This window comes from Neolamprologus brichardi, chromosome 7, assembly GCF_056152115.1.
Source record: "Neolamprologus brichardi isolate AB-2024 chromosome 7, ASM5615211v1, whole genome shotgun sequence".
Taxonomy (NCBI): Eukaryota; Metazoa; Chordata; class Actinopteri; order Cichliformes; family Cichlidae; genus Neolamprologus; species Neolamprologus brichardi.
The window spans coordinates 12,484,878-12,512,323 of record NC_142110.1 but is presented as its reverse complement, the minus strand read 5'-3'; the positions used below and the strand labels follow the sequence as shown (position 1 = coordinate 12,512,323).

Sequence of the window (27,446 nt, the reverse complement as noted above, 5' to 3'; positions counted from 1 at the left end):
CACCGTCAAAACAGTTTCAGCTTTTGAACACTGATTTTGAATATCTGTATAGTTTATCATACAAGCGATCATGTAAAAAGGTCAAATTATTTACCAAAACCCCATTAAGAGAAAAATGCTTTTTATAACAGGTTGTTGTTTGTTAGTTTTGGTCCCTGAAAGGTGCGTCATAATGAAATGGGAGATGTAGGGTGTTCCCTCTCCCTGCAAACGGTGTGACAACAGTACAAGAGACTGTAGAAAAGAAATAGGCCATTTCAGCAAGATCAACAGTGCAGTCTCCTTCCTTAAAGTGGATCAGCTTACACTGGGGCTTTCAGAAGAGTGGCAAGGAGTGCAGAGAGAAAGTACAAGCTTCTATAAACATCATGGCAGTGACTAGACGTGAATATTTTTAAGACGCAAGCGCTTTTTAATCCCTGTTTACCTTTGTTTGGACATGAGAATTGGCCAACGTGCCAAGAAATAAAGGAGAAGCAAATAAGGGAAGCAACTCGCCCTCACAAGTCTGAACGTTGAACTTTGCTGATGAGATTAGCGACTCTGAAGAGATTTATTCCTCCTTACTAGTGTTAATATAAAGATTGGAGTTAGATGAGGTGACCAGCAGGAGAAGGTGGTGTCTTTGTCCTTTCATTTGCTTGTCTTTGTCCTCGGCATTTACAGTATTAAAGCACTTTTCGGCCAGTCGCAGAGCCCCTGCTGCTCTTCTTTCACCCACTTTGACGTTGATAGTAATAGCAGGTCTGGCAACAGACCTAGCTCCACTACTTTACATTTCATCAGCAAGCTGCTTCTGCTGGCTTCACATCTGTTATGGAAATTTGTGCAGAGGGGAAATGGAATGAAATGGAAAATCATTTTATATATTTTCACTTCTGAGACAGGGTTGGTTTCAGCACTTGTATAGGTTTCAAAGACAGAGGTGATGAAATATGCTCATCCACTTTCACAGCCATATATTACATTAATCTATCAATACATTCTTAGTTCCTGATAGCTTTAAATTTGGAATGCTTTAGGAATTCAGCACTTGTGATAAATTCCACATTTCTGACCCTGTGTCACAAGCCCCAGAGGAGAAGCAAGCTTGATGAATTTAACTCCCCTGAACCTTAAGTTCAAAATGTCCCCTATCTCTGTCCAATAGTTTAATAAGATTTTAATTAGGCAATTAAAAGTCTTTGGAATAGCATATGGTCGTAATTACTGCTGTATAGTTCACTTAGGGACGATTGAGCCATTAATTATTCTTAGCTGGGTCTAGGGATTGAACTTAAAAATAGGTCGGGCAGGAAAGAGGGTATTTTCTTCAAACACCATATTCATCTAATCAACATGCCAGACTTTTGAATGACAAAATATGTTAACTCAGTAGCTGCACTGTGTTGCACCAGCTATTGTGAATCCAAGACTGTATTTGTTTATTAACTTCATTGCAATTTCTTGACAGCTAGAGCTCTAGTTGGCTTTAAGCTTGTTATTTGAATTGCACCACTGAAATTTAAGAAGTTGCTAAGACTTTGTAATGGAAACATTTGTAGCATTACCCAGTTGAAATTAAAGTTGATCAATTAAAGAAGGAATCACTGTAAAACATTGATTGGAGCATAGGCTAGTATATGCTATAGGCTGTTATAATTTTATAGTGCAAACAACGTTTTGAAATGAACATATTTCTCAGCTATACCATTTTATACATGATTTATTATATTTTAGGTCATATTCTATGGTACCTGGTGTGGTCTTCTGCTGCTGTAGCTCATCTGCTTCAAGATTCAATACACAGTGCATTCACAGATACTCTTCTGCATACAGAAGTTACTTGGTTGTAACAAGTGGTTATTTCAGTTACTGTTGCCTGCTTATCAGCTTGAAGAAGTCTTTTAATTCTTATCTGACCTCTGATATCAACAAGGCATTTTCATCCAGAGAACTGCCGTTATTGGTTATTTTCTGTTTTTCAGACAATTCTCTGTAAACTATGAAGACAGTTGTGTGGGACAATGACAGTCTCAACCATGTCTACATGCCTAAATGTACCGAGTTGCTGCCATGTTATTGGCTGATTAGATATTTGCCATAATGAGCAGTTGAACTTGTGCCTGTTACTTTACAATTTTACAATTATGTAATAATTAACATAATAGATAGCATAATAACTAAACAACATTTAGTTGTTTTAATGAGAGCTGAGTGAGGATGTTCTCAAACTCTTCTGATTGTGATTAGTCATGATGCACTGGCCTTGGGAAAGAAGCACTGTCATATCTTACTCATAGCCAGGTATCGTTACAGCTGGCCAAGTTGTTGAACATTAACATGAGAGGGCGGTAGGACTAGGGCGGAAATATGTCAACGCTGCACAGCCACACAACTCACCCAGCAACTCAGCCACTCTGTCCATATGTGCAGGAGCGCTCCTCCATTAAAGCCACTCCTGAGAGATGATATCCTCCCATCCCACATCTGCTCCGTCACACATCAGAGAGCCCTTCAGTGACGTGGAGGTGTTTCAGGGCCTGAGGGGTAACACTCACAAGTTGGCTGTAACTTGTGGTAGCATGTGACCTACGTTATCTGACGGGCGTGATGTAGGTGGCCAGTATGTCGTGCGTGTGTGTGTGTACAGGTGGCTTCGTCAGATGACAGGAAGGCAAAAGGTCATATTTTTCAGGCAACACTTTTCCAGTCAACAGACTACGTGTGGAATCCAGGAAGCCTTCACCCCTCCTACTCTACTCGAATAGCAAAAGCTAATGGTGGTACCACCTGTTTCAGCAGCATACGCGATGCAGCTATTTATAATACAGTCTTAAAAGTAGCATTGTCATTGGGCCAGCTTTTTCATTCAGTGATATATAGTGATATTTTTACTTTACACGAGGAGCTGTATAACAGTAAATGACCGCCAAACACTGCTAGGAATTTCCCTGTTAGGTTAAATATAAAACTGGGTTCCTCTTTTATAAGATACATTACTGTAAAGTTTTTGGACAGTGTAAGAAAGGTATTATCAATTTTTTTATGACCGAGTTTTACATTGTAAAATGAAGCACCACAGGTTGAGTTTATTCTGTAGCTCTAATCTGACAGTTGCTTATTTCTGGAAGTTTTATTTGCACCCTGTTCCTGGCAGTATGTCCTAATGCTTGATTTATCTCCCTTCCTCTAATTATTTTTATATTGTCAGAAAGGTCTCTGTTACTGTTAGAGTTGAGGAATTAATGAACTGACTATGTTCAGAATGCTGCATATAGACCTGACTCGGCTTATCTTGAATGAGCAAAATGGACCCGCCCTCCTGTCGGTCCACTACCCAGAGGAGGGGGGGTGTAGGGGTCCAGTGGTATGTGCACTGGGCTGGAAGCCTTGGTAGCCAGATTGCCAGAACTCGTACCTGGAGCATTTTATACATTTATTAATTATTAATAGCTAATTAAGTTTACTAAATTAATAATTATATTATATTAATGAATTCCTTACAAACTATTACAATATATCCTAATATAAAGATATTGTTTAACACTGATCAAAGCTGAAAATGTATAAAATAGACTAAAAACTGAGCATATCCTTTCAGACATAATCCGTAGATCCGTTGATCCCAGCCCACTCTGTATCTGCCCACATCATCTGATGGCTCAGCTGATACCCTAACACACATTCAGTTGGAAAGGTTAATATTGGACATACAGTTGCTGCATTCCTGCAAGCTGCTTTGCAACCCATCTGAACACCCAAACATTTTCCATGTTGTCTGACCTAATCAGTGTCATATCTGTTGACAGCGATGGCTTCTTTGTTTTGTATGGGGGGTATGCGCCGGTCTCGCTGCCTCAAGCTTTTCACATCTGCACATGGAAAGGGAGAGAAGTCCCAGTACGGAGTGATGCTGCCAAAAATAACATACTCCAGATGAAAATGACAGTTTTCGTTTTACTGTAGTGGTCCTGACAGAACATTTATTTTATATCTCCGTTTAGTTGTTTGTTTTGGTTGCAGATATTAAAAGTACACCATGTTAGTCTCTATGAAAGGTAATGAAAATGTAAAGCAGCAACACTTTTTACTCCATTGACAGACTCATGGGGCATGCAGACATAAATCCCATCTGTGTTTTTTTAAGAGAAAGGCTAATATAAAGATATAAATACAAATAGCTTTCTTTTAATTTGGTTGAAAAACCAGACAGAATCACCCCACCCTCTAATAAAATTATAGTATCTTTAATTGTTGATGTTTTACAATCTCTGGTAAAGAAATGATGAAATTATTCTATCAGGGTGATGTGTTGCTGAAGGGAATAGAGAAATATACTCTAAAAGGATTTAGGAAGAGATCATTGACAGAGAGATGGGAGAGTATCATCCATAGCCAGAGCACACTATCACGTCTGTGTAGAGAGTGAAAGGGATGATTCAGTTTATGCATCATGCAGGAGAGAGCAGTGAAGTGCAGAGTTGCATATAGATTTCTGTGCTGTCAGAGGGGCCCTTGTTCTCCTGCTCACGCTGAGTCGAACTCTCTCTTCATACCTCAGTCGGATTCATGCAGACCACTTTTTCTGACTGTCACACAAAACCGGGATTATTGTTAATTCTGCCACTCGGTGGTCAAGTAGTGTCTCATTTTTGGTTGTTTCCACACAAAAGACGCTAATGATGCTTATGGCTACTCTTTTTGTCGGTTACATGTCATAGTCCACTGACATCATGTAGGTTGCTGACAGGGAGGGATTGTCTAAAAATGTCAGACTGTGGCCGAGCCCGGACTTTTAAAAGCAGAAGCTTTTCAGAACCTTGTCTGTTTTTGTCATCAGGATCATTAAAAATCACAGTCATACTGCTGTAGGTCCAAATTCTTTGCTGTCCAGACACTTGATTATTTTTCCTTTCATAGCTTTTGCACATCTGACCCGGTGAAAGGGGAGATAATTTTGACCTGATTTTTTAAACTATAAAAATGTTTTAATCAAACCCTAATTTAACTCTTTCCCCCATAAGTACAACCTTCTCTGTACCCTTAATGAAGATTTTTGACATCTCAATATCTACATCAATAAAGATGTGGTATAGATTGTATAGGCAGAGAGCTCCCTCACTAACCCAGTCTTTTTTTGTGGAAGCACACCTGAAATATATAACAGATATGGCTCAGTTCAGAAAAGACAAACAAGAGTTCATTCTAAGAGGTGTCCTGTGGGCAAAAGGTTAAAACAGAGTCAAATAAGTTAAAACTAGAAATGTGGGTAGCACTTTTTAATATGGTCTCCAACTGAGGGCATAATTTCCCAGCAATTAAAGGGAATTCAATGTACTTGAAATTACAATGCGATTATATACAAATACTTAAAGATAGATACACTAGAATAAAGGTACAACAAGTCAGAATTTTTATAGGGAACAAAGAAATAATCATATTGAAGGTAATTTTAAGTACTGCGTAATTTGTGGGTAATTTAGTGGAAAAACAATATTTGTCCATTTCACATCATAAGTACTCTGTACTTTTCGGGATGTGGGCTGTACTATGGAGCTGCTTAACCTTGCCTGACTTCTGGGTATTTTACAGGAAATAAGACACACATTATACTATAAGTAATTTTAAGTACAGCGTAAGTTAAAAACAAAAAACAAAAACACGACTGTAATAGTTTTTTTGTTATTCATTATTTCTATCATGCTCTTCAACATAATCAATATTAAATAATGATGTAAAAAAAAATAAAGATGTGAAAAGGAAGGTACAGTCACTCCATAAAATTGCCTGTCCACAAAAAGTACAGTGTATTTACAATTCAATTTAACTGCATTTAGTCATGGGCCTTATTATAAAGTGTTACCAAAATATGTGTTTTGACGCACCACAAGCCCTTCAGGCTGAATTGACAGGACATGTCTGCATGTTTTTTTTTTTCTTTTTTCAGTCTTGTGTGTGACATTGCTGCTGTAGAAATAACCATCTTTGTGTCTTGTCTCTTGGCCTTGTTGTTCTTGCAGATGTCATCTGCCTACATCAGATTTGGACATGTCTGGTTTTGTAATAAGCATCTGACTGCTTATTGACTAAGAGTCAAGATCCCCTTGATAAAAGCCAGAATAGCTTCGCTCCGTACTTCGTGAAAGTGATTCTAATACCTCACATGAAACTGAATCTCCTGTTGGTAGCATTTAATGAGGAGCTCCCCGTGGCCACTGTAATGGAGCATTTGCAGTTGTAACTGGAGTATCCATATTGAGTTTCCCTTTAAGTCTGTCTCACTACATTCAGTTCATCAGAGTCTGTGATTTGCCCCCTTAACTCCATTACTGGCCGTGTTGTGGTTTGGACTGACGGTTTCTTAAAAAATAGCTGGAGAGCTTGTTGATAAAGGTGTTAGTGGAAATGAAAAAATATCTAAAAGTTCAGATTCCCTGATGCGCAGGCTATGCCTATAAGACTCCTATTGCCTTCAAATTAAATAATTTTTGTGAATAATTTTTTAAAATATTTCTTCACGTCATTATGTGGGCCGCAAGTAGGAGTGACATGGGCCGCGAGATTGAGACACAGGCATTAGAGCCTCTCAATGCGTGTTTTTTGGGTTTCCGTGGAAACCAAAAATAGAGAGGGCATAGCCTTATGAAACAGGAAAATACCGTTGTGTAATCCATTCATTTCAACAAAGAAACTGTATTCTAAATACTACCTTTTTAAACTGTAACGGAATACAGTTACTCATATTTTGTATTTCAAGTACGTAACGGCGGTACATGTATTCTGTTACTCCACAACACTGCTGACGCGTATATCATATTCATTTAAGGAGAAGTGAGCACTGTGCCTATGCAGTTATTCCACAAGTTGTCTTTAGGCTTTAGTTGCTTTTATCCCAGTGAATGCTATGGAAATCCAACTCTTTTATATTGAGACAAGTTCTGATCTGTACATGAAACTTCCTACTACTCTGCAGTGCAATTAAAGTTCATCTGGTGAAAACGATGGGACAGAAGCTCCTGTAGCTCTTGTAATATGAGCTGTGTCTTGGGCGTCACACCTTTTTTCAAGAAAGCAGAGATTATCAAGAAATCTGTTTTCTTTCAGTCCAGAACAGGTAGAACAGCAGAACAGGTATATGCAGCTCAGATATAGAGATTAAGCTTTCTCAGAGTGTTGGTGTTAGTGCCTTACTAACATCCTCACACATAAACACCCTGAACTATCAAAATGATCATTTGCTTCCTATGAACAGAAACTGAAAGATAATCATGCAGTCTTTCGTTTTGACCCCTGGCACTTATACACTTTGTTATGAATGCGATGTCATTGTTGCATAATCATGCTTTGTGTTGTGTGGAGATAAAGACAGCTGTGTGCCAAAAAAACCTCTTAATGCCGAGAAAAGATGTTTAGCATTTAATTCAGGTGAATCAGTCATTCATAAATGAATTCAAAGTAATTTATGAATGACTGATGAGCTGACAATAGGACAGATGTAAAAAGCATAACGATAAGACAATAAGACTGGAGAGAGAGACTATCAAGCATGAAGATATTAGAGTGATAAAATAAAATATAAAAATGAATTCATATGTACAATCTGTAGGCAAGGGACAAGAATTTGGTACATGAAACCTTCTGGTTTCTGTTTAACCAATCACATTTGGGCAGGCTTTGAACTTTTCATACACCCTGCTGAATCGTTCATGTGGACATCAACAGATGGCATTACAATTGGTGGACAGGCTAATATATTCCAATAGCTCAGTGAATCTGTTGCAAAGTAACGTATACCATTTAACAGGTAATTTGAGTGATTTAAGATCACCTTTTCTGTCACTTGGCTTATTATTTCATTTAGCGTGCTAATGCACACTAATTTGAATGCGCTTTCTTTATCCTGATAGGTTTCAGCTGTGACCTTGTGCTGCCGCATATGCATGGAGGCTGATCAATGGAGGCTGTTGCTCTGAGGTCACAAATCATCATTTCAAACCAGCGTCATCGTCTGTAGCCCAGAAGACTGCCCTGAATTCACACCGGTGCAGACGCATTCTGGTCAAGGAGCCTGGAGCTGCAAGACTAAAGAGAGAGAGAGAAAGGAGAAGAAAATAAACAAGTGTTATAAAAGACGCTCTTCATGAATTCACCAAAAACCTGAAGGGAAATACTGCAAGTTGGCTGGCAGACCTTAGGAGGCATGCGGACAATGAGTATGGCTTGGCTGCGTCTCTCTGCCTTCATTGTCCTTCTGCTTGGTTGTTTTCATACGGCTGTCACGGAAAATGACGTAACTCCACGCCTCACCTTTTCTTACAGTAAGTTTCACAACTTCTTCACAACAGAAAAACAGCCACTTTACAAATTACTTTTTTTTTTTTTTAAAGTAGGCGTGCTTGGTCCCAAGCTGCACTGCTATCCCATATATGCACATCACACACAGCAAGCCTGCAGACACACCAGGCTCTCCTCCTCTCTCGGTGAGCCGAGGAAATGTGAGGTTTGGATATGCCTGAGGCTCCAGCTGGAGCGTCGTCGGATCTTTTTGTGCAAACTGCAGCACGTGGCCAACTGTCAATAAACATTCATCAAGACTGGCATTGTTGCATTCGCTTCTCTAGGTGCTGCTCACAGCTGTCTAGAGGTAAAAGTTTACATAAGTCCACCTGGGAACTTAAATCATGAACGCTCAACAGAAACATCTGTTTTCTGCTGAGCTGTTTAGTTCTACATTTGCCACTCTCACTTTCTGCTTATAGATCTGGTCGTCCAGTTCCCGGTGGGTTCCCTATTTATTAACCATGTCCACTGAAAAAAGAAAAAAATCAATGCACTTCTTATGTGTCCATTGTAAGAGCTAAAAGGATTTCGAGGGGTGAAATGGTGTTTGTCTCCATCATTTAAAGCCATGCTGTGAATAGCTGCTCTATCAGGGTGGCTCCGTCGAGTACCTGCAGGTCAGACAGTAATTACAAATGAACTGGCCCATTGTGTTTTGACTTACTAAGGACAAGTGGACACAATCTCATGAGCGCAGAGAGTTATTGCTCTTATATAATCAGTTTTTTTCCGTTTGCTTGCAAAATAACTTTGAGCTTAGGAACCTTTCACATTTCACTCTTAAACTATGGTGGAGATATAGTTATATTCGCCCTCATGTATTGTTTTTCCGATGTTCTGTTTTCTCTCCATTGATAGGTTGAGCCACCGGCACCAAGAACTGCTTGTATCCAGTTATTCAAATGATATACTGGTGCATTTAAGATGACATGTTGACTTTGCACATTAATTGTGCTCTATTATCTCCACAGAGAATGAAACAAAATGATGGATTGTGGGATCGGTAGAGGCTTTCAGTGATTGATCTGCAGTTAGTGACTCATGTTCAGGCGTCATTAGAGTTACTTCAGGGAGGATTATGTTGATAGATGCTGCTTAGTAATCTATTACAGACACGGGTAGAATTTCCAGTTTGGAGCGAATTTTAAGCCGACCGAGCTTTTACATAGATGCCTGTCTGAGCTTGTGCCTTCCCCTTCATGTTGGACCTCTATACAAACAGATAATCTCTCTCACCTCCCAGCCTCAGCGAAGCCCATAGCTCATCCCTTGTGGAGCATTTCACAACAACACACACCATCAATCACTCACTGAAAAGACACTTCGCACTTGGGCCTGTTCTTAAGGAAAGATTTGCTTGGAGGGCGTGCTGCTGGTGTTAAACAACAACTTTTAAAGCATGCGTGACGTGACTGTCCAGGAGATAAGCAGGGAGGGTTATGTTTTCTGTCCTGTTTCGATTTTTATTATTGGGGCTTACCAGGCTTCTAGTCGGTCATTAGCTTCTTTTATAGCAGCATTTATGTTGCTGTAACTTTAACCTTATTTATAACTTCATGAAGGGTCATGTAGATAATAATTTAACAACAGAAATAATAATTATGTCCCTGTAAAACTTAACAAGCAGTAATTTTACTCTTTGTTGACACAGTTAAGAGGCCATACTTTTGTAAAATGTACGAGCTGATTTGAAAAGCAACTCTGACATAGAATTTGTGGAGTCACTGGTATTGTTAGTGTTGAAAAGACCAGTTTTATTTTGTGGCTTAAAGCAAAGAACAAGTATTTTTCTTTTTCTTTTCTTTTTTTTCCAGCAGATAAAGGTTAAGAGGGCCTGGTGACAAAAGTTGTCCTGCTGTGGTAGTGTCTGTTCTGCTACACTGACATTTTCCAGCCTCCCGCAGAAGGGCTTTGTCACATTGTATTTACAGTATCAAAGCAGAATGCAGTGCTGCAGGCCTCAGGGACCTGAACTTTATACAGCAGAAGCTGCCTGAACTCATCATGGTTTCTGGTCCTCTCTGTCTTTTCTGGATGCCAGTTAGCTTGATGGCTTGCGTGCTTAAATGTAGCACTGTCGGCGGGCCAGAGTCCTGCCTGGCTGATCTTCATCTAGTACCATATCTGTAGACGGGCTTTATCTCTTACTCTCTCGGTCTCCCTATCACTTTCTATTTGTCTCTCTTTCTGTCTCTCTCTCTCTCTTTCTGTCCCCTGGTCCCTGCCTATGCCTTAATGAAGAGGGTAATCTGCCATGAATAATGAATGGGGATTTGTATGTGTTATGGTGTGAACACTTGTCTGGTTCTCATTATGCGCCTATCAGGACGGATCATGGGTTCGGGGAATAGAGCCCGCATCTGCTTTTCTCTCTGCTTTTTTGTTCCAGGCTTTAATGCGCACCATGTTGAATGGCTTAGTGTGCTGAGCACTATTTAAAAGACACACCTATAAGCCTTTTTGTTGCCCGTCTTTTCTTGTTGAACCGTTCAGCCCTCTTCCCACCGTGTGACAGTCGTGCTTTAATTTTGTTTAAGGGGTATGCCCACAGCCACACTAGGGAGTAAAGCATTTTTAATTATTTAAAAGCTGTCGTGTCTGGGCCAGTTGAATCAGCCACTCTCGAGTAATTCAAAAGGACAGTGGTGTCAAGTGAGATAACGACTTCTTGATACTATGTTGATGCCACATAGCTGAACATTGGTTTCGTGATGGTATCAGCGCTCAAGCAAACGTGATTACATTGCCTAATAGAGACGTGTAAAGTTGTACTTTATATTAAGACTATGTAAGTAAATGGTAAAATTAGGAAGTAAAATGTAGTAAAAATGCATTTGTCAAATCTTTAAATGGCATTTCAAAATCTAACTAATGCGACAGCTTAGTCTTGGTCTCTAGCTTTTAGTAGGGCCTTACCTTCAGTGTAAAAGTGTTTTTGTGTATTTGCACTAATTTCCTTATCCACAGTTAATGACGAGAATAGCTTCAGTTCAGCTCTTAAAAAGAAAAGGCCCTAACAACAAGTAAAGAGTGCAACTCTTAACTTTTGTGCAGCTGCTTCACGTCATTCAGTTTCAGGGTGTTGTGGGGACATAGTGACTTTTCAGTTTCTCTGCTCCTTCTGCAATAGCACAGCGTGGAGTCTGGCTGTTCAGGTCTGAATCTGCTGTATTGCTAAAAACAAGTCAAGACCTCATGTACAGTCTCTTTTTTTCTTGGTGCTTCAGCACTGTTCATAGTAGAGAAAGGGGTCGGGGTGAGTTCCCGGTGAAACCAGCAGCTGGTTTACATTATAGTGGTTAATCCAGGGTCAGCTTTTGTAGCTCCCTGACCTGCAGACTGTCTTATCAACAGAAAAAAAGAATCCTACAGAGCTGAGCTGTGTGAGGTTTTTTTTTCTTTACAAATGACTGATTTAAAGTATTTAAATGGTAACAGATTGAAGCCCCAGCATGCTGTATTTTCCCTCTATAAATTACACCACCAAAGCCTGTTATGGCTCATCCCTGTTGCACATATTTTATCTCTACACTTTCCTCAGAATTTACGATATGCCTTTCCAGACTTTGCTTCCTAATGTTGTCTTCAAATTTACCACCTTTCTCTGCATGTGGATGGTGCTGTGGAGACAATATCCTGCTAACGAGATGCAGCCCCACAATTTACCAATACAAACAGCGTGCTCGCAGCTTGCCTAATGAACCTCCCAGTGGATTGACCCTCTTGGCCTGTTGTCTTAATGCATTCCAGATGCTTTAGTCTCAGTCCTTCAGCTTTCCGGGTCTGCTCTCCCACACAATTACCAATTCAGCAGCAGCTCTTAGTAGCTAGTTAAAATTACTTGGGATAATGTAGTTAGAGCTCCAGTGTGGGCTGTTTTTATGTCACCAGACTATGCGACAGTAGTAGGAGCTCTGACCCAGCAGGACTCTTCTAATTCTTCTAAAAGCAAATGGCTTTACAAGAGTTCATCTGTTCTACCCTGAGCAAAGTCCTTGAACAAGTACAGTAGACAGATAAAGACAAAGGAAAGACATTTGTTCCGGAGAAGTTCCTTTCCTGCTTCTTGTAAATGTAATTTCCTGCCTCTTATTTTTTTTTTTACAAGATTATCCAAATGTTGAGGCATCCTAGCTCATCTGGCAATCCTCACTCTTTAAGAAATGAATTACATTAAATAAACTGAATCAGTGTTCTTACTTTACTTTTACTCACCGGACCGATATGTAGGGATGGATAGGCACTCAGTTCTGTTTGCTTGTTCAGAAAAGTAAAAAGCTAACGCCCATTTTACCATAGAGGGGTCTCATCCCCCTCACTTTTTAGTTAGAGGCTCATCATGGTTGCCAGGTTTAAAGTAAATCTGTTTTTTTCTACATAACACAGATTTGGCTCTGCTTCTGTGTGCATAGGTGTAGTGATGTTTTCCTCAACTGTTGTCATTCGTGCATCCTCTTCTGCCTATTCAACCCTGTTTAAATGTGCTCTCTTAGGACTATTACTGGCAAGTATTCTTCTTCTTCTCCCTCAGAGATGGGAATGTAGGTCATGTTTGTGGTCAGAAGACTGGAAATGGGGCATATGATGTCCTTTAGAGAGGATCTGTCATGAGTCTATTGCTTGCTCTTGAAGGCGATAAAGAGACAAACAGGGGTGTATTTTCTGGGTCATCTTCTAGTGAACCCTGACATTGTACAATTCCAAGCAGATTATCAGTAAAGTCAGGTGTTTTGATAGGGACATTATCTTGTGTTTTTTTAAGACACCTTTTTTTTGCTGTTCAACATATCCAGTTGATCCAGAAGTGGGGATGTTTTTTCTTTTTTTTCTGGAGTTCTGTGGAAAGGAAACAGGAACAGGTGGTTTAAATGAAGTATGCAATCATCTGATCTCCTGAACATACAGCTGTAAGGGCTGATAAAACAGTTCCCTTATAAGAGGGCGCTGGTTGAATCAGCCTGTTATCATTGCCCTACAAAACAAAGGGACTTAGATCTCTGGCATTAGAGGACACATTTCTCTACAGTTGCTCTCTTAAAAGGATGTTCTGCATTTTTAATGATCGTTTTTTGGGACTAATCAAAAAAAAAAAGAGGAAAAGATGCAAAAATGCAGAATGACTTCCTGAAGCAAAAGATGCTATTAATTTTGTCTCTAAATAGATTAGCAAGTTAGTCTGTGCAAGTATTTCAGTCCATTTAGGCCTTTGTCATTTGCACAAATTACTCTTAATTACATAATAATAGCAATAATCTAATATTGCTTACAGATGGCAGAGAGGGTGCTCTTCATGCACTTGTAGAAAAGGTCACAGATGAAGGGATTTAGCCATGCACAAAGCTGCTATTTCAAACCAGAGATTCAGAGGTCAAGCAGTGACTTGGTGAAGTTTAAAGCCCTCTATAAGACATCTGCCTGCTGGCTCCATTTTGCGTGGTGCGTTCAGTTGTAGCTCGACAGCACGACATTGTGTACTCATTCTGATCAGTCCATAATCAGCCTACAAAAAAACAGCGGTTGTTTAGTTTTTTCTTTTGCTTCTTCGTCATTCCTTTGATTTTTTTTTTTTTTTTTTGAAAATTAGCTTCCTGCCTTAAATGTCAGTTTACCCAGGAAACTAATCAAACAAACAAACACAAAATGAATCGCCTATCCCTGATGGTATGTATCCATCCATATAATTTTGGATTTACCCTTTGAGCTTTCCGCCAAATATCAAATACCATGAAATTTAGGTGTGTGTATAATTTTGTTTATGAAACTACAATTAGAAAAACTAGGCAATAATTTGTCTCTCCAGAAACAATGCCTCAGATTCTGGGGCTAATCCAAAGGCCTCAGTTTTCCTGGGGAGTTTTTTCTCCAGTGAGAGTGCTGAAAGATCACAGAGTTGGCCATTGTTGGTTCATGTTTCATTGTTTTTTCTAAGATAACTTACTGGATGACATGTTAGAACCTTAGCAGACAAAAAACACATTTGCTCATCTAGATTCCCGTAAGTAGAAAGATCAGTGTTGAAAGAAAAAAATAACATAAAGGTGTAAAAAAGTACAAGTGTGTCTTCACGTAGATCATCCAAGTATTTATAATGAATGAATGCGAGATGCAAGTAACTTGCATGCTGTAAGGTTTCTGTAACAAACCAAAAAAAGGGGGAAAAACAGGCCTAAACCACTTTGATACAAATGCGCCCTAAAAATAAGCCCATCTGTTGGAGTCATGTACTTCAAAGTAGTCTTCACCTACTTTTAGGGACTTCCATGAAAAAGGTAAGATGGACAAGGATGAAATGCTGCAGGATGATACTGTTGTTGCTGTTCTAGTAGTGGCACAGTGGCCACTTCTGACTTGTTTCTCTGTCACGGATACAAAACCTTCTTCCTTTGAACTCGTCTGTCTGTTTCCTGGTGTACACCACAACATTTCTCGGGCTGCATTGTCATGAAATGACCCGTCGCAAATCAACCTCAGACAGTCAAATAACAATAGAGCGGATTCTTTAAGAAACTGTGGCATATGTGGAGCGGAGGGAAAGACAAGTTCATGCAGGATGAATACAGCTTTTGATGCTGATTTGGTATTTATATGAGCCATTTCTCGTCTAGCGGTTTTTGTTTTTTTGTTTTGTTTTTTACAGTGCAATCCACATTCACCCATTTACACACACATTCAATAACCTATTACACTCTCACACACAATATCTAGCCCTAAGACGTGCTGGTTGAAGGAGCCAGGGATCAAAACGCTGACCCTCTCTCCTTTGCCACAGCTGCTGGGGGTAAGAGTCTGTACACTGTCCGACCTGTAGGTTAGTCTATTCAGGTTTTGTGCTCTAGGTGCTATAATATCATAAAAAAAACTTTTTATGATATTATAATTCATTTTACTTGCAGAACATTGTGGAAAAAATGGACAGCAGTTTAAAATAATCCATTTAACAAGCTGGAACCACCACTGAATGTTGAACAAATAATTGATTAATTCCGCCGTGAATCAATTAAAACGAGACTTATTGTTACATTGAGTGAATCAAATGATAATTTATGGCTAAGAGCCTGATATCAACTGATCATTTCAGCAATAAAACTTAACTGCAAGTCATTAATAATCTGGACAAATTAACTATAGCTCAGGCGGTAGACGGGTTCAACTACTAATTGGAAGGTTGGCGGTTCGATCCCTGGCTGCTCCAGTGTTAGTAATACTAAGATATCAACCTCAAGTGAGCGAATGTTTGTGAATGCTAAATGGAAATCACTTAACTATAGGGGGGAGAAAAGAGCTTGTATGAATGTGTGTGCACTTCAGTACTCAAGTAGAGTAGAAAAGCTATGTAAAAATACATTAAATTTAAAAATTTCAACTCTTAATGCTGTTTCTTTCGAGAGTATGAGGCAGTTTTTAACCTTTGTTACCTTTTTTAATTTTTTACCTTTTATTGATATGATCCAAGTAGGCATGAACCTTGCTAGGACCGCTTCCCTTTCCAAGAAAACACTACCTACTCTATATAAGAGAGCAGCCTGCAAAAACCTACTGGGCAGGGTTTGACACTGAGTAGTAAAACGAACGAACAGCATTTTTGGAAAAGCAAACTGCACTCTGGCGCTCTCTCAAACATCACTATCCTCGACATGCAATTCCTCGTGTAGACGGATACAAAAAAAACTGTGAAGCATCATCTGTGCCTGTTCCTTCCATTGTTCTCTTGTCTCACAGATGCATTGTTGGTTTTGAAGCTGTCACAAAATTATCACGTCACTTCATGAGTCTGGTTTGCTGCACCTTGTGCTGAGCTCCTGCAGCAGAAAAGTGGGCACCAGATTAACATTAGCATTCATTTGGAGTTGTGTTTCCAACCGTCCTGGGACTTTATGATTAAGATTCACTCCCCTTTTACTCCGTTTTGGACTCCAATGTGAGCAAAATGTTAGCTATTTTTCCCCAGTATTGCAGTGAAATTGAAGATGTTTAAAAAAAACCCAGCTTGCTGCAAATTAAACATAAATTTTAAGACTGTCCAGCCGCTTCTGTAAGCCTGAATGCACCTCGTGGTCAAAAAAAATGATAAAATGTACCATTTAGCAATTACCGACTCCTCAGAGAAATAAAGCATTGTCAAACAGTTGGTCGCCAATAAATGATCTTTGTTTTCCAAAAGGTATGAAGCAAAAGCTTTGTATAGCTGCAAAACCCTCCTGGATCTCTTTAATGATACTCAATTGGGAGCCTTATTGTTTCTTTTTGTCATCTGTGGTTGCTAAGTATGACAGCGGTGATTTGACTCCAGAGAGTAATTGTGTAGATATTCTCCTCTGTGAAAATCCCTCAAAGCTTTTGTTTTGGTTGAGGCTTTGGCCTTTGTCTTTCCCGCTCTGTAAATCACAGCTGAATTTGCCCACGGCTCTGTGGGGAGGAAAAAAAATGGGGGGAACAGTACCGGCATGGAGCAGCAGTCCATTTATCCTTTAATGATAGTGGGAAGGAGAGAGAATGGCCCCCGTGGGTCCATGTACAGTACATGGAGGAGAGCCTCTTGTGGTTTTACGGACAGATTTAACTACAATATGGCTCACTGTTGCCGTGGTGATGGACCGCTATTAACATGTTGTTTTCCCAAGGGAGAGGAAGTCTCTCGACCTCCTGTACCAGCACACTAAGGTGAGGTTATATTAGGTCACATATACTGCAGGGTATGTACCACATGGTGAGCTTATTGTCAGTAGAACTTAATGGCTTTATCTGGACTGGATTAGTTTGAAGTGCTATAATTTTAATTATTACCACCAGCAGTAGTGGGTTTAATACAGTTTCACTCTTCTGTGCATGTGATATTGTAAATTTGAACAGTGAAAAACAGTGAAAATGCATCACTGCCACAGTGGGCTGCTACTATGTGACTTAGCAGCGACTCTCAAAGCCTTTGAAACGCTACCACATTTAAATGTAAGTATATACTCCTTCATTTGGTGTTTCAATGATGGTCCGTGATGGCCCTAAATCTCCCACAGGTGTATTGTCATTTTCATTCCCAGACATCCCATGACCCTTTGTGCCCCAGCAATTGTCTTTCAACTTAGAGGTGATCATTCAGAACAACTTTGTACCGATTTGTCCTTTACCTTGTCACCTGTGTACAGTGCAGATAAAGGCGCCTCATCATATCAGCTGATGTGACGAGGCGCTCTAAATGTTGTTGCTGGCTCAGAGATCGGAAGTCCCCCGAATACATGAGAGTAACTTTCAAAATATTGTGATACGAATTAAAATAAGTGCGTTGTTTCCTTCTTGATGAAAATATGTTAAAACTAAATAAAGGGAAAGAAAAGCAATCAAAGGGTGAAATTACAAACTGTTTGCATTACTACCCTTTTTTTGTATATTTGTAAAAGTTGCATTTACAAATTTAGATTGTATTCCCATCACTGTTTCAGCTTTCATTTTCATTTTTTTTATATTTGCTATTTACATTTTCTTTTTTCTGGTTTTTCTGTAAGCATTGCATTTTGATGTGGCACTTAAAAAACAATTTTCTTATTTACTTTCTGTCTAGCTTACAGAAATGTCACAACTTGGGTATATTGTGTTATTTCTTTAACTTCATTTTCTAAATCTTTAGTATTTATGCAGCTATTAGTGTCAGTACTCTTATAGTAGGTGGGTCCAAAGAGGACTCTGTTATTTCTTCTTTTTTTTATTGCAGTTCACATTTCAAGGCCTGAGATCCTGTTTCAGAACTTCAGTGACTAAGTTTCCATTAGCTCCTGGCTTCTGTTTATGCTGGCATGCCGCTGAGGCGAGTTTTTCACGTTGTGCTGGCAGTGAAGGCCTCCAAACTGCTGCAAGTCTGAGATACACATGGGCTTTTTTAAAGCAGCGATTAGAGGGAGTTAATGGTTTAACTCTTGGCGTTAGTCAGGAGTTGGTAGTGTGGTGGAAACAAAGCAATTTATTTTCCATAGTGTATTTAAAATTATTGAACTGTTGGAGAAATATGGGGAATTTTTCTGATGAGGGGCCAGTAAGATTTGGAAGCTGTAGTTTCACGTACTGTCCAAGCAGACAGAGAAACAGGCACATTCATTCAGTCAGTTATTTATTTTTGCAAAAACCTTCAGGTTTAACAAACACTGTGAGGCCCACATTATAAGTTGCTGTTCATCTCATCTACTTGATATTCTCAGCTTCAAAGTCCATCTTTTTCTGATTCTAGATGCAGAACATGTAGTCACAAGTGAGAGCTGGGTGGCTTTCTCTTGCTTTCACCCTCATTCTTCTCATTTTCACATCAGTTTTCACTGTGTGCTAGCTGATGAAGTCAAAAGTGCAAAATAGCAATGCTCATGCAGATATAAATATTCTATTATTTAAGAAAATATTTGTCATTAATATTAAGACACAGAAAAAGTCTCATTCTGTGTTGTGATTGCACCTTAATTCATTCCCTGTCTTCAGCAGTTTAAAATACAGTGATCCGTCTCCTCATTTTAACCTGGACAAGTTCATTTTTGAATTATTACATGTTTATTTTTATTCCTCTGTCTGTGTTTTTGTTTCTGTATAGATGCAAAGGAGAGAACTGCCAGAAGTTTCTCAGTGAGCGGAGTCTTCAACTTTACCTCTCTGCTGCTCAGTAGCGAAAACGGCATGTTGTATGTTGGCGCTCGGGAGAGTCTCTTCGCTCTCAGCCTCTCTGATATCAGCGCAGCCAAGCTACAAAGAAAGGTAAGAGTCAGTGTGCAAGCAGCTGTGAACTGCAATACCACATAAACTGTATTTATATGAATTCAGTTATGATATGATCCCAGAGGTGTAGTATACGTAGATGGCAATAAGTATGCTAAGCTCCCAGTAGTCCAAAGTGACTATAACACACCTCACTATATGATATCTACTGTATGCAATTGATGCTATTTTTCTTCTGCAGCTTGCATGGAAAACCCCAGAGAGGAAGAGAGAAGAGTGCAGTTTCAAAGGCAAAGACCTGCAGGCGAGTGAACTGATGGTTTCATACACAAGTGCCTAAACTCACACGTGGCTCAAACACGACCAGTGCTAGATGGCAAACAGATCCAGGGCAGAACCCTGGACATTTCCTCTCAAGTTGAGACTTTCCATGCTACAACAATGGATGTTTTTTCCCTCCTTCCAGTCACAGTTTTCCACTTTTTTTTATGACAGCCCCCAGTCACAGAGCTTTCAGTAAGGGTCACCACATTAGCAGGAGGAATTAGTGCTTTTACTTTACCATTTGAAAAGCTGTTGGATGGAAATGTATTCTTACTTCTTCACAAATTTCTCTAAACTGTTCTATGTTAGAGCATGAAAAGAAAAATGACTTTCTGGACAGTTTAAAAGAAAGAAGTTGGTTAAAACAATCACTCTAATAGAACTTTTCCTGTGTTTCTAATACAGACGGATTGCTTCAACTACATCAAAATCTTACTACGCATGAACAGCACTCATCTGTACGTTTGTGGAACCTATGCCTTCAGCCCCATCTGTGCTTACATAGTAAGTGTTTAATGGAGGGGCATGCATCTGTTGCAGTGCCCACATTTGAGCACGCCTGGTTTTGGATATTAAAAAAGAAAAAAAAAATCTGTTCCATTTGTTTGTTTTTGGAAAAGCTGATTACCCCTGGTGCAAGATTTTATATGTGATTTATTTATTTGATTCTAGAGGAAGAGATGCATTCTGCTTCCTGCCTCTCAACTCACTTAGCAGTCTGGCTCAGGCTCTGCCCGGCCAGATACCATATAAGTGCATTATTTTATTATCTCCTGTGCCTTATGGGAAATGGATCAAAAATATTTAATGCACGTAATCGAATAATGTAAGAATCAATGTCGTTTTCAATCCTTTTCTACAAATCTTTTAAGGCCTTTTAGAGCAATCCATAACAAACAAACACGTGACCTTTGCTGCAGTTTCTAGCAAACACAGACTGACCTCCTTCCCGCTGTGAGACTTGACTCTGCGGTCACTGTCAGAGCAGGTTACAGCTCTACTTCAAACTCAGCGTGTGACATGTGATGTGTGTGTGCGTTTCCTCCAGAACACTACAGACTTCTCCCTTGTCAAGAGCGATACTGGTGAGATTGTTACAGAGGATGGACGGAGCCGCTGCCCATTCAACCCTGAATACAAGTCCACTGCCATCATGGCTGGTAGGTCTCACGATGGCTGTCAGCCGCTGATAAAAATCAGGCTCGCTTAAATGTTTTGGATTTATAGAAGCCACTGTGGGAACCAGTAAAGTACTTTGGTAAATCCTATAAAGACAAACTGTGGCATAACCTCTGGATTTCATTACCGCGTGTGACGCAGAAGCCCATTCCCTTGTGATAAGTACTCTTATTACGATGGTCTTCTTCATCCTGTTGCAGATGGAGAGCTGTATACTGGCACAGTCAGTAATTTCCAAGGAAATGAACCCATCATTTACAAGAGTCTAAGCCAAGGAACAGCTCTAAAAACAGAAAACTCACTTAACTGGCTTCAAGGTACAGTATAATAGCTGGAAGGCAATGTTTTTTTTTTGTTGTGTCTTATTTGAGATAAATGACATTGTCAAACTGCTTGCACCAAATCTACTGAATGGGAAGTTTACAGTGTGGCATCACTTGAAATGATGAATATGAAAAAGTGTGTACCTGCAGTCTGTCAGTCCCTGTTGAAATTGGACTGCGTTTGCCATGGGAATAGGGATGTCTGTCCCTAGATCCCATTGTGACAGTATTGTTGGTTTCCTTTCAGATCCAGCCTTTGTTGGCTCTGCCTACATACAGGAGAGCCTTCCCAAGGGCAACCCGGTGGGCGATGATGATAAGATTTACTTCTTCTTCAGTGAAGCGGGGAAGGAGTTTGATTTCTTTGACAACACCATTGTGTCACGCATTGCTCGTGTGTGTAAGGTGAGCGACGCTCCAAGGCAGATAGTCCATCTAAAGCAGCTTTCTTACCCTTGGGTAATGTGCACTCCCTGCTGTCTCTATAGAATTCTATTAAAGCAGGAGTTTGCTTGTTTGTTTGTGCTCAGTACCTATACAGGAATGTACAGTATGTAGTCTACTGAAAGCTGCTTATAGCTCAGAGTCCTTCTGGGCAGTGACGCACGAGCTGTTGTTACAGAAAAACATTTTTCTTGCACGTTCGCCTCAGTTTGATTCCTTTCCATCCAAATCCACTCTCTCTGCTCTTATCGTGTTTCACCAAATATTTGCGTTCAGACAGGATTCAGTATCCAACTACAAATCACTTAGGATTACTGAAGCGTGGGATCTGTGTGCAGAAATGCTTTGACACCTTCTGCGGACCTCACACAGTGTTTGTTCATTTTTAAGCATTTTTATATTAGTATTTATGCAATGAGAAGTCAGTCCTCCTGATCAGACTGCTGTTTGGCTCTCCTAAAACAATCACACTCACCACTGTGTGAAGAGGGTGAAAAATAGTGATGAGAGTTTGAGATGGAAGGAGGGGGGGGTCCATCCCTTCATTCATTCATTCACCTTTTTTTTTCTCCATACATCCATTTAAAGGTCAAATATTCCAATATAAATATTGACTCAGGAGCAACTAGTAAAACTAGATTTAAAAAAACTATTTTAATTAAGTAAAAGAATAAGAAGAACACTAACATAGGAAGTTTTAGTATTTGTTAGTATTTGTTAGTTTTATACTAACATTTTATCAAAGCTTTCCTGATGAGGCATTGATGAATGTCAACAAGACTGAGTGAAATCCTTTCAAAATGATTCATAGAGTAATAATTAAAAAGACTAAAGCTGACCAGTCGCGGCAGATGGACCCCCTCCCTGAGCCTGGTTCTGCGGGAGGTTTCTTCCTGTTAAAAGGGAGTTTTTCCTTCCCTCTGTCACCAAAGTGCTTGATCATAGGGGGTCATATGATTGTTGGCTTTATCTCTGTATGTATTATTGTAGGGTCTACCTTATAATATAAAGCACCTTGAGGCAACTGTTATTGTGATTTGGTGCTAAATAAATAAAACTGAATTGAACTAAATTGAATTGAAAGTTAAACCATTAAAAACTAAACTAGATATTTTTAAACAATAAAAACTGAACTAAAACAAGCAAACCCACTCTGGAAACTAACTGAAACCAAACTAAATGTCAAAACAAAATAAAAATAAAAGCTAATTAGAGACAAATCAAAACTATTATAACTCTGCTCATGTGGCATTTTGATGATAATTTTCTCACGTACGTTTAAAATATGTAACACGGAACAGATTACCCAGAAGGAAATTGGCAATAATGTTTAAGGTTTTTAGCTTCTTAAGCAGTGCTGAAGGAAAAATAAAGCGTAACAAAGCTTTAAAATGAGGCAAACGGTCAGTCTCGGTAAAACTTTACAGCAACGCCAGTTCAAGTAAACTATTCACGTCCAGTTGTAGTCTTCCAAAATGTGCTTCACTAACTGTGTCGGCGGCCGTCTCCATACTTGCTGTATATCCAGGTGTTTACTATTACTTTAGTTCCACTTCATCGAGGCTAACTATGGAATGATAAACAATGTTTTGGTTGAAACAAACACAACAAAGCATGTTCTCATTTGCAGGATTGTTCCGTTTCCCAGAAAGAAGCCATTACCACCCGCCATGTTCATGGCTTTTTGAACAGCCTTTTGAACAAGGGGTGCTTTTACAAGGGATTAATGAATGGGATGCATTTGCTTCAATTATTCAGAAGTCAGTTTAAGCCCAGAGTGGCACTGAATTATAAAACTCGGTTCAGCCCAAAGGACCAGGGAATATATATGTTGCTCATTATCTGCCTGGGTTACAACAAGTAATTGCTTCAGAAGCTCAGTCTTGGTCATGTGTCATTTCCCTTTCCATCCCGTGCTGCCACTTCCTCTGATTAATGTTATGCTAAGGTGGACTCAGTTGAAGCTTCATGTTAAAGACGTTTTATGTGGTTTAGGTCATTTAGCATTTCTCTTGGTCCTCTGGAGAGCTTCAAAACTGATTACAACGGCGAACTTCGAGCTTGTTAGATCTATGATAAACAGATTGTCTCTTTACAAAACTAAATGAAGCTCTTTAATTTAGCTCTTGATGTGCAATCACCTTCCTGAGACCTGTAACACCTCATCAAACAGTTATATATACATATCACATACTGTAAATGTCATTCACACTGAAGCGCCAAGATGTATTTACTCTCCAGTTTGCACTGAGATTCTATCATACAAATCTGTGCATCCTAATTAGTCTGCATGTCAAAGAGGTCCCACATCCCTCATAGCAATTTGAAGGCTCGTGCCAAAAGCGGTGAATCACAGCAGCAGTATCAGTCAAGGAGGATTGTCAGAGAGCAGTGCTTCTTCTTTTTCATTTAAAAGCATTTGCCCTCCTCTAAGCCCCAAGTGTTTTTTTTTATCTATTCCAGTTGTGATGATGTATATTGTTTTCATGACCTAGAAGTCTTCTGCCTCGGGGTTGTAACTGTGTTGCAGGCACAATTGATTTAGCTCATTGTGGTTTTACGAGGAGGTTAATGTTTTTCAGTTACGTCAATTTGAACAAATTCACCTTTGGACGGGGCGCTCTCTGTTTTTGTTTTTGTCACAAAGAAGGAAAACAAAGACAGCAGAATGTATTTCCTTACACATTATAACATACAGTGTCTAAGGCAGGGATGTTAACACTCATTTTACACGGTGCGGCACATGTAGCCCACTTTGATCACTCAGCCAGTGAAACTTCCTTTCCTGTCAGTGTAAAGAAGTTTAACTACACTAAATACACATTTAATCTCTGTGGTATCTTAATCTAATAAAAAGCAGTGTAATTTTAACAACACATCTTAGTTTTTCTACAGGATAGAAGTAAAGTGTATTAGCACAACTATTTGGGCTTAAATTCACAAAGAATGTCCCTTTCATTTAATTGTTTATCGGTTACTTAATTACTTTAATGTAGTATAATTGGCCATAGGGGAGGTCTTTATCACCAGGAAACGCTGTAAAACTTAAATACAGTTAAAAGTCCAATCCCTGTTTCCCCTCAATTTTCAAAACTCATGCAATGGGCCCCCAGGCCTAATGTTTGACACCCCTGATCAAAGGCATGTTATAGTATGTTTTTGCAGTGTACCATGTGGTGCATATCATCATTTCAGAATATGCACCACAGATCTGTCAGATCCCATCAAATCACACTTGTGTGTCAAACTGTGTGAGGATATTGTCTATACTGACCTCAGGTGTCAGATCTCATACTGCAGCGCTTCGTGCTGGAAAAAAGCCCCCTCCTAACCAACAGTTATTGTGTTGCAGGGTGACGTTGGAGGTGAAAGGGTGCTGCAGAAGAAATGGACGACGTTCCTGAAGGCTCAGCTCTTGTGTTCTCTGCCCGATGACGGCTTTCCCTTCAACATAATCCAAGACATGTTTGTGCTCACACCCAGTCCCGAGGACTGGAAGAACACAGTGTTTTATGGAGTCTTCACCTCTCAGTGGTGAGAGCTTTTAAATCTTTTGATTAAGATAACAATGAAATAAATGTACAGACACCTTTAAGGTAATTATTTGACACACATGAGGGATTATAAAATGAAAAAAAGTGGCATACCTGATTGTGTTTGTGAAGGTTGTGGAGATTTAAACCATTACGAACACCAGGAAGATCAAGACAAGCATCTTGATCTTACTCGTAACATTTAGATTACTAATTAAATATGTATTTAATCATGTTTTTCAATGATCTGTGATAGATGAGAATTGTTATTTAAAGATAAAATGTATGTATAAAATTTACTGTCAAGCAAAGAAGAGTGTAACAGGACTTAACTACCAGTTTTCCATCTGTTTTGGTGGATTTTCACTGTATTATCTCTATGTTTACGTACAGCTTTTTTCAAGGCTTTACAAGTTTGAAAGATTGTAATCGTCTGTCAATTGTTTATGTCCTATAAAAGGTACAAAGGTGCATCAGGAAGCTCTGCAGTGTGCTCCTTCACTATGGACCAGGTAGAAAAGGCGTTCAACGGGCGATACCGTGAGGTTAACCGCGAAACCCAGCAGTGGTATACTTACAACCATCCGGTACCAGAGCCTCGGCCTGGAGCGGTGAGTGCTTCCCTGCTGCCCTCTGCTGGAAAACCCAGTAGACACATCCTGCACATGTCACTACTCTGTACTGTGTCTCTTCAGCTGCATGAGGTCTCTAGGTTGTTTTCCAATTTGTGACTGCTGATAGACGCTTGATCAGATATCTTTTAGACGGGCATCACTCGTCTCCAGGTCCTAAACATGATTCTTATCAAACGACTGTAGGTTTAATTTCCTGACTTATCAAACTCAAATCACTGAAATGACCTGGTAATAAAATAAACACACACAGAAGTGCTGTACAGCCACTGTAGGTTTCATTATCCAGTGAACGTATGGGGGAAAGCATGTAAAGCAGTATGTTTGTTGTGTTTTCCAGTGCATCACAAACGCTGCCAGAAAACAGGGCATCTCCTCCTCGTTGCTCATGCCAGACAAGGTGCTGAATTTTGTCAAAGACCACTTCCTGATGGACAACGTGATCCGCAGCCAGCCTCTGCTACTCAAGCGCAATGTCCGCTACACGCAGATCGCCGTCCATCGTGTTCAAGCAGCTAAAAAGGTGTATAACGTGCTCTTCATTGGCACAGGTAAACAGCTCACCGCTCACAAACACTCTTCACCTGCACCTTTGTTTTATCTGACTTCACTTAAACTCTCTTCTCCAGATGATGGGAGACTTCATAAAGCCATTAACGTCAACAAGAAGATGCACATTATTGAAGAGATGGTGCTCTTCCGTGACTCTCAGCCGGTGCAGCACATTGAGCTGGACACTGAAAAGGTACACGTGGTGTTCGGAAAGAAAACGGTCCGATTTAATTCAGAGCACTTTTTTCATGGTTTAAACTAATGAGCTCAATAAATTCATTTTTTGGCAGTTTAGAGACTCCATGAGCCATTAAGAGTCGCAGCCTGCAGCGTACCCCGTGTTCAGTGAGCTAATTGCGTGCAACTTTCTCTCAGGGGATCTGCAGCTGGGGTTTTAACAGCTGGATTTGTGACACTTCCTGAATCCTGGCATGTGCTTCCGTAGATCAGGGCAAAGGAATTCCTTTTAAAATGGATGAAAGAAATCTACCACATTTAGATCAGGGTCACAAAGAGAGGACTCTGGATGAAAATAGTAACCCAGTATCAGTATTTGGGGCACCTCCTGACTGTCCCCTTCTTTGTCATCTGTCATCCACAGGGTCAGCTCTATGTTTCTTCTTTCTCTGAACTGGTGGAGGTCTCCGTAGCTAACTGCACTAATTATCAGAGCTGTGGGGAGTGCATCCTCTCCAGGGATCCTTACTGTGCCTGGAATGGGAAGCAATGTGTAGATGTCAGACGTGCTACACCAAACAAGTACGTATCCCGCTGCACAATATTTATTTTAGCAGCCAAGGCTTTCTGTGATCATAAACTGTACATAAAAGGTTGAAGTCCTGTTTGAAGCCTCAAATTTGGCAATTTTATCGTCACCATCTTGATGAACCAGGCATGAGGGATGCTCTACCCCGAATAATCATGTATTTTACTCTAAACAGGAAAACAATTTACCAAACAAGCATCATGTTGTATTAAATAAGACTGGAAACTAGCGATTAAGACTATAAACCCACTAGGAAACCGTTTAATCCGCTTTACAATCTTCTGTTTGAAAGAGAGAACACGGGTTTAAAGATCTTTCACACTGGATTCACTTTTCAGGCCCAGGGGCTCTGTCCTTCTTTTATATTCAATCTATGCCTGTGATATGCAAATATTAGATGAGAGAGTGCATTTTTTTAAAAAAAGATTATGATTATTATTAATGATTAATTGTATGTGTTTCAGTGCCTGGCGGCAGGATGTAGATGAAGCAGACACATCAGCTATTTGCAATAAGACTGCGGCAAGTCCACGGTTTGCCAAACCTCCACCTACACGTATGTGGCCTCCTCTTCTCTAAGATTTACAGAGCACTCTCCATTTCCGTGCTATGCCTCTCAAAATGAGAGTTGATTGAAAAAACATTATTATTCTGTATCAGCAGAGTGGTACAGCCTTTTTTCACA

General features: G+C 39.8%; 1 protein-coding gene across 2 annotated transcripts in view; it reads left to right on the top strand.

The window, feature by feature from the left end:
* sema4ba (sema domain, immunoglobulin domain (Ig), transmembrane domain (TM) and short cytoplasmic domain, (semaphorin) 4Ba) overlaps positions 1-27,446 on the top strand; it is a 53,400-nt gene that overhangs the window by 22,493 nt on the left and 3,461 nt on the right. For both annotated transcript variants that reach the window (XM_035907117.2, XM_006789359.3), the window contains exons 2-14: positions 7,890-8,300; positions 18,887-19,047; positions 19,250-19,312; positions 19,738-19,836; positions 20,381-20,492; positions 20,712-20,828; positions 21,082-21,239; positions 24,631-24,812; positions 25,272-25,422; positions 25,784-25,994; positions 26,073-26,188; positions 26,597-26,754; positions 27,226-27,317. In XM_035907117.2, coding sequence (XP_035763010.2) covers positions 8,183-8,300; positions 18,887-19,047; positions 19,250-19,312; positions 19,738-19,836; positions 20,381-20,492; positions 20,712-20,828; positions 21,082-21,239; positions 24,631-24,812; positions 25,272-25,422; positions 25,784-25,994; positions 26,073-26,188; positions 26,597-26,754; positions 27,226-27,317 — 1,738 coding nt within the window. In that variant the 5' untranslated portion in view covers positions 7,890-8,182. The remainder of the gene's footprint in view (positions 1-7,889; positions 8,301-18,886; positions 19,048-19,249; positions 19,313-19,737; positions 19,837-20,380; positions 20,493-20,711; positions 20,829-21,081; positions 21,240-24,630; positions 24,813-25,271; positions 25,423-25,783; positions 25,995-26,072; positions 26,189-26,596; positions 26,755-27,225; positions 27,318-27,446) is intronic.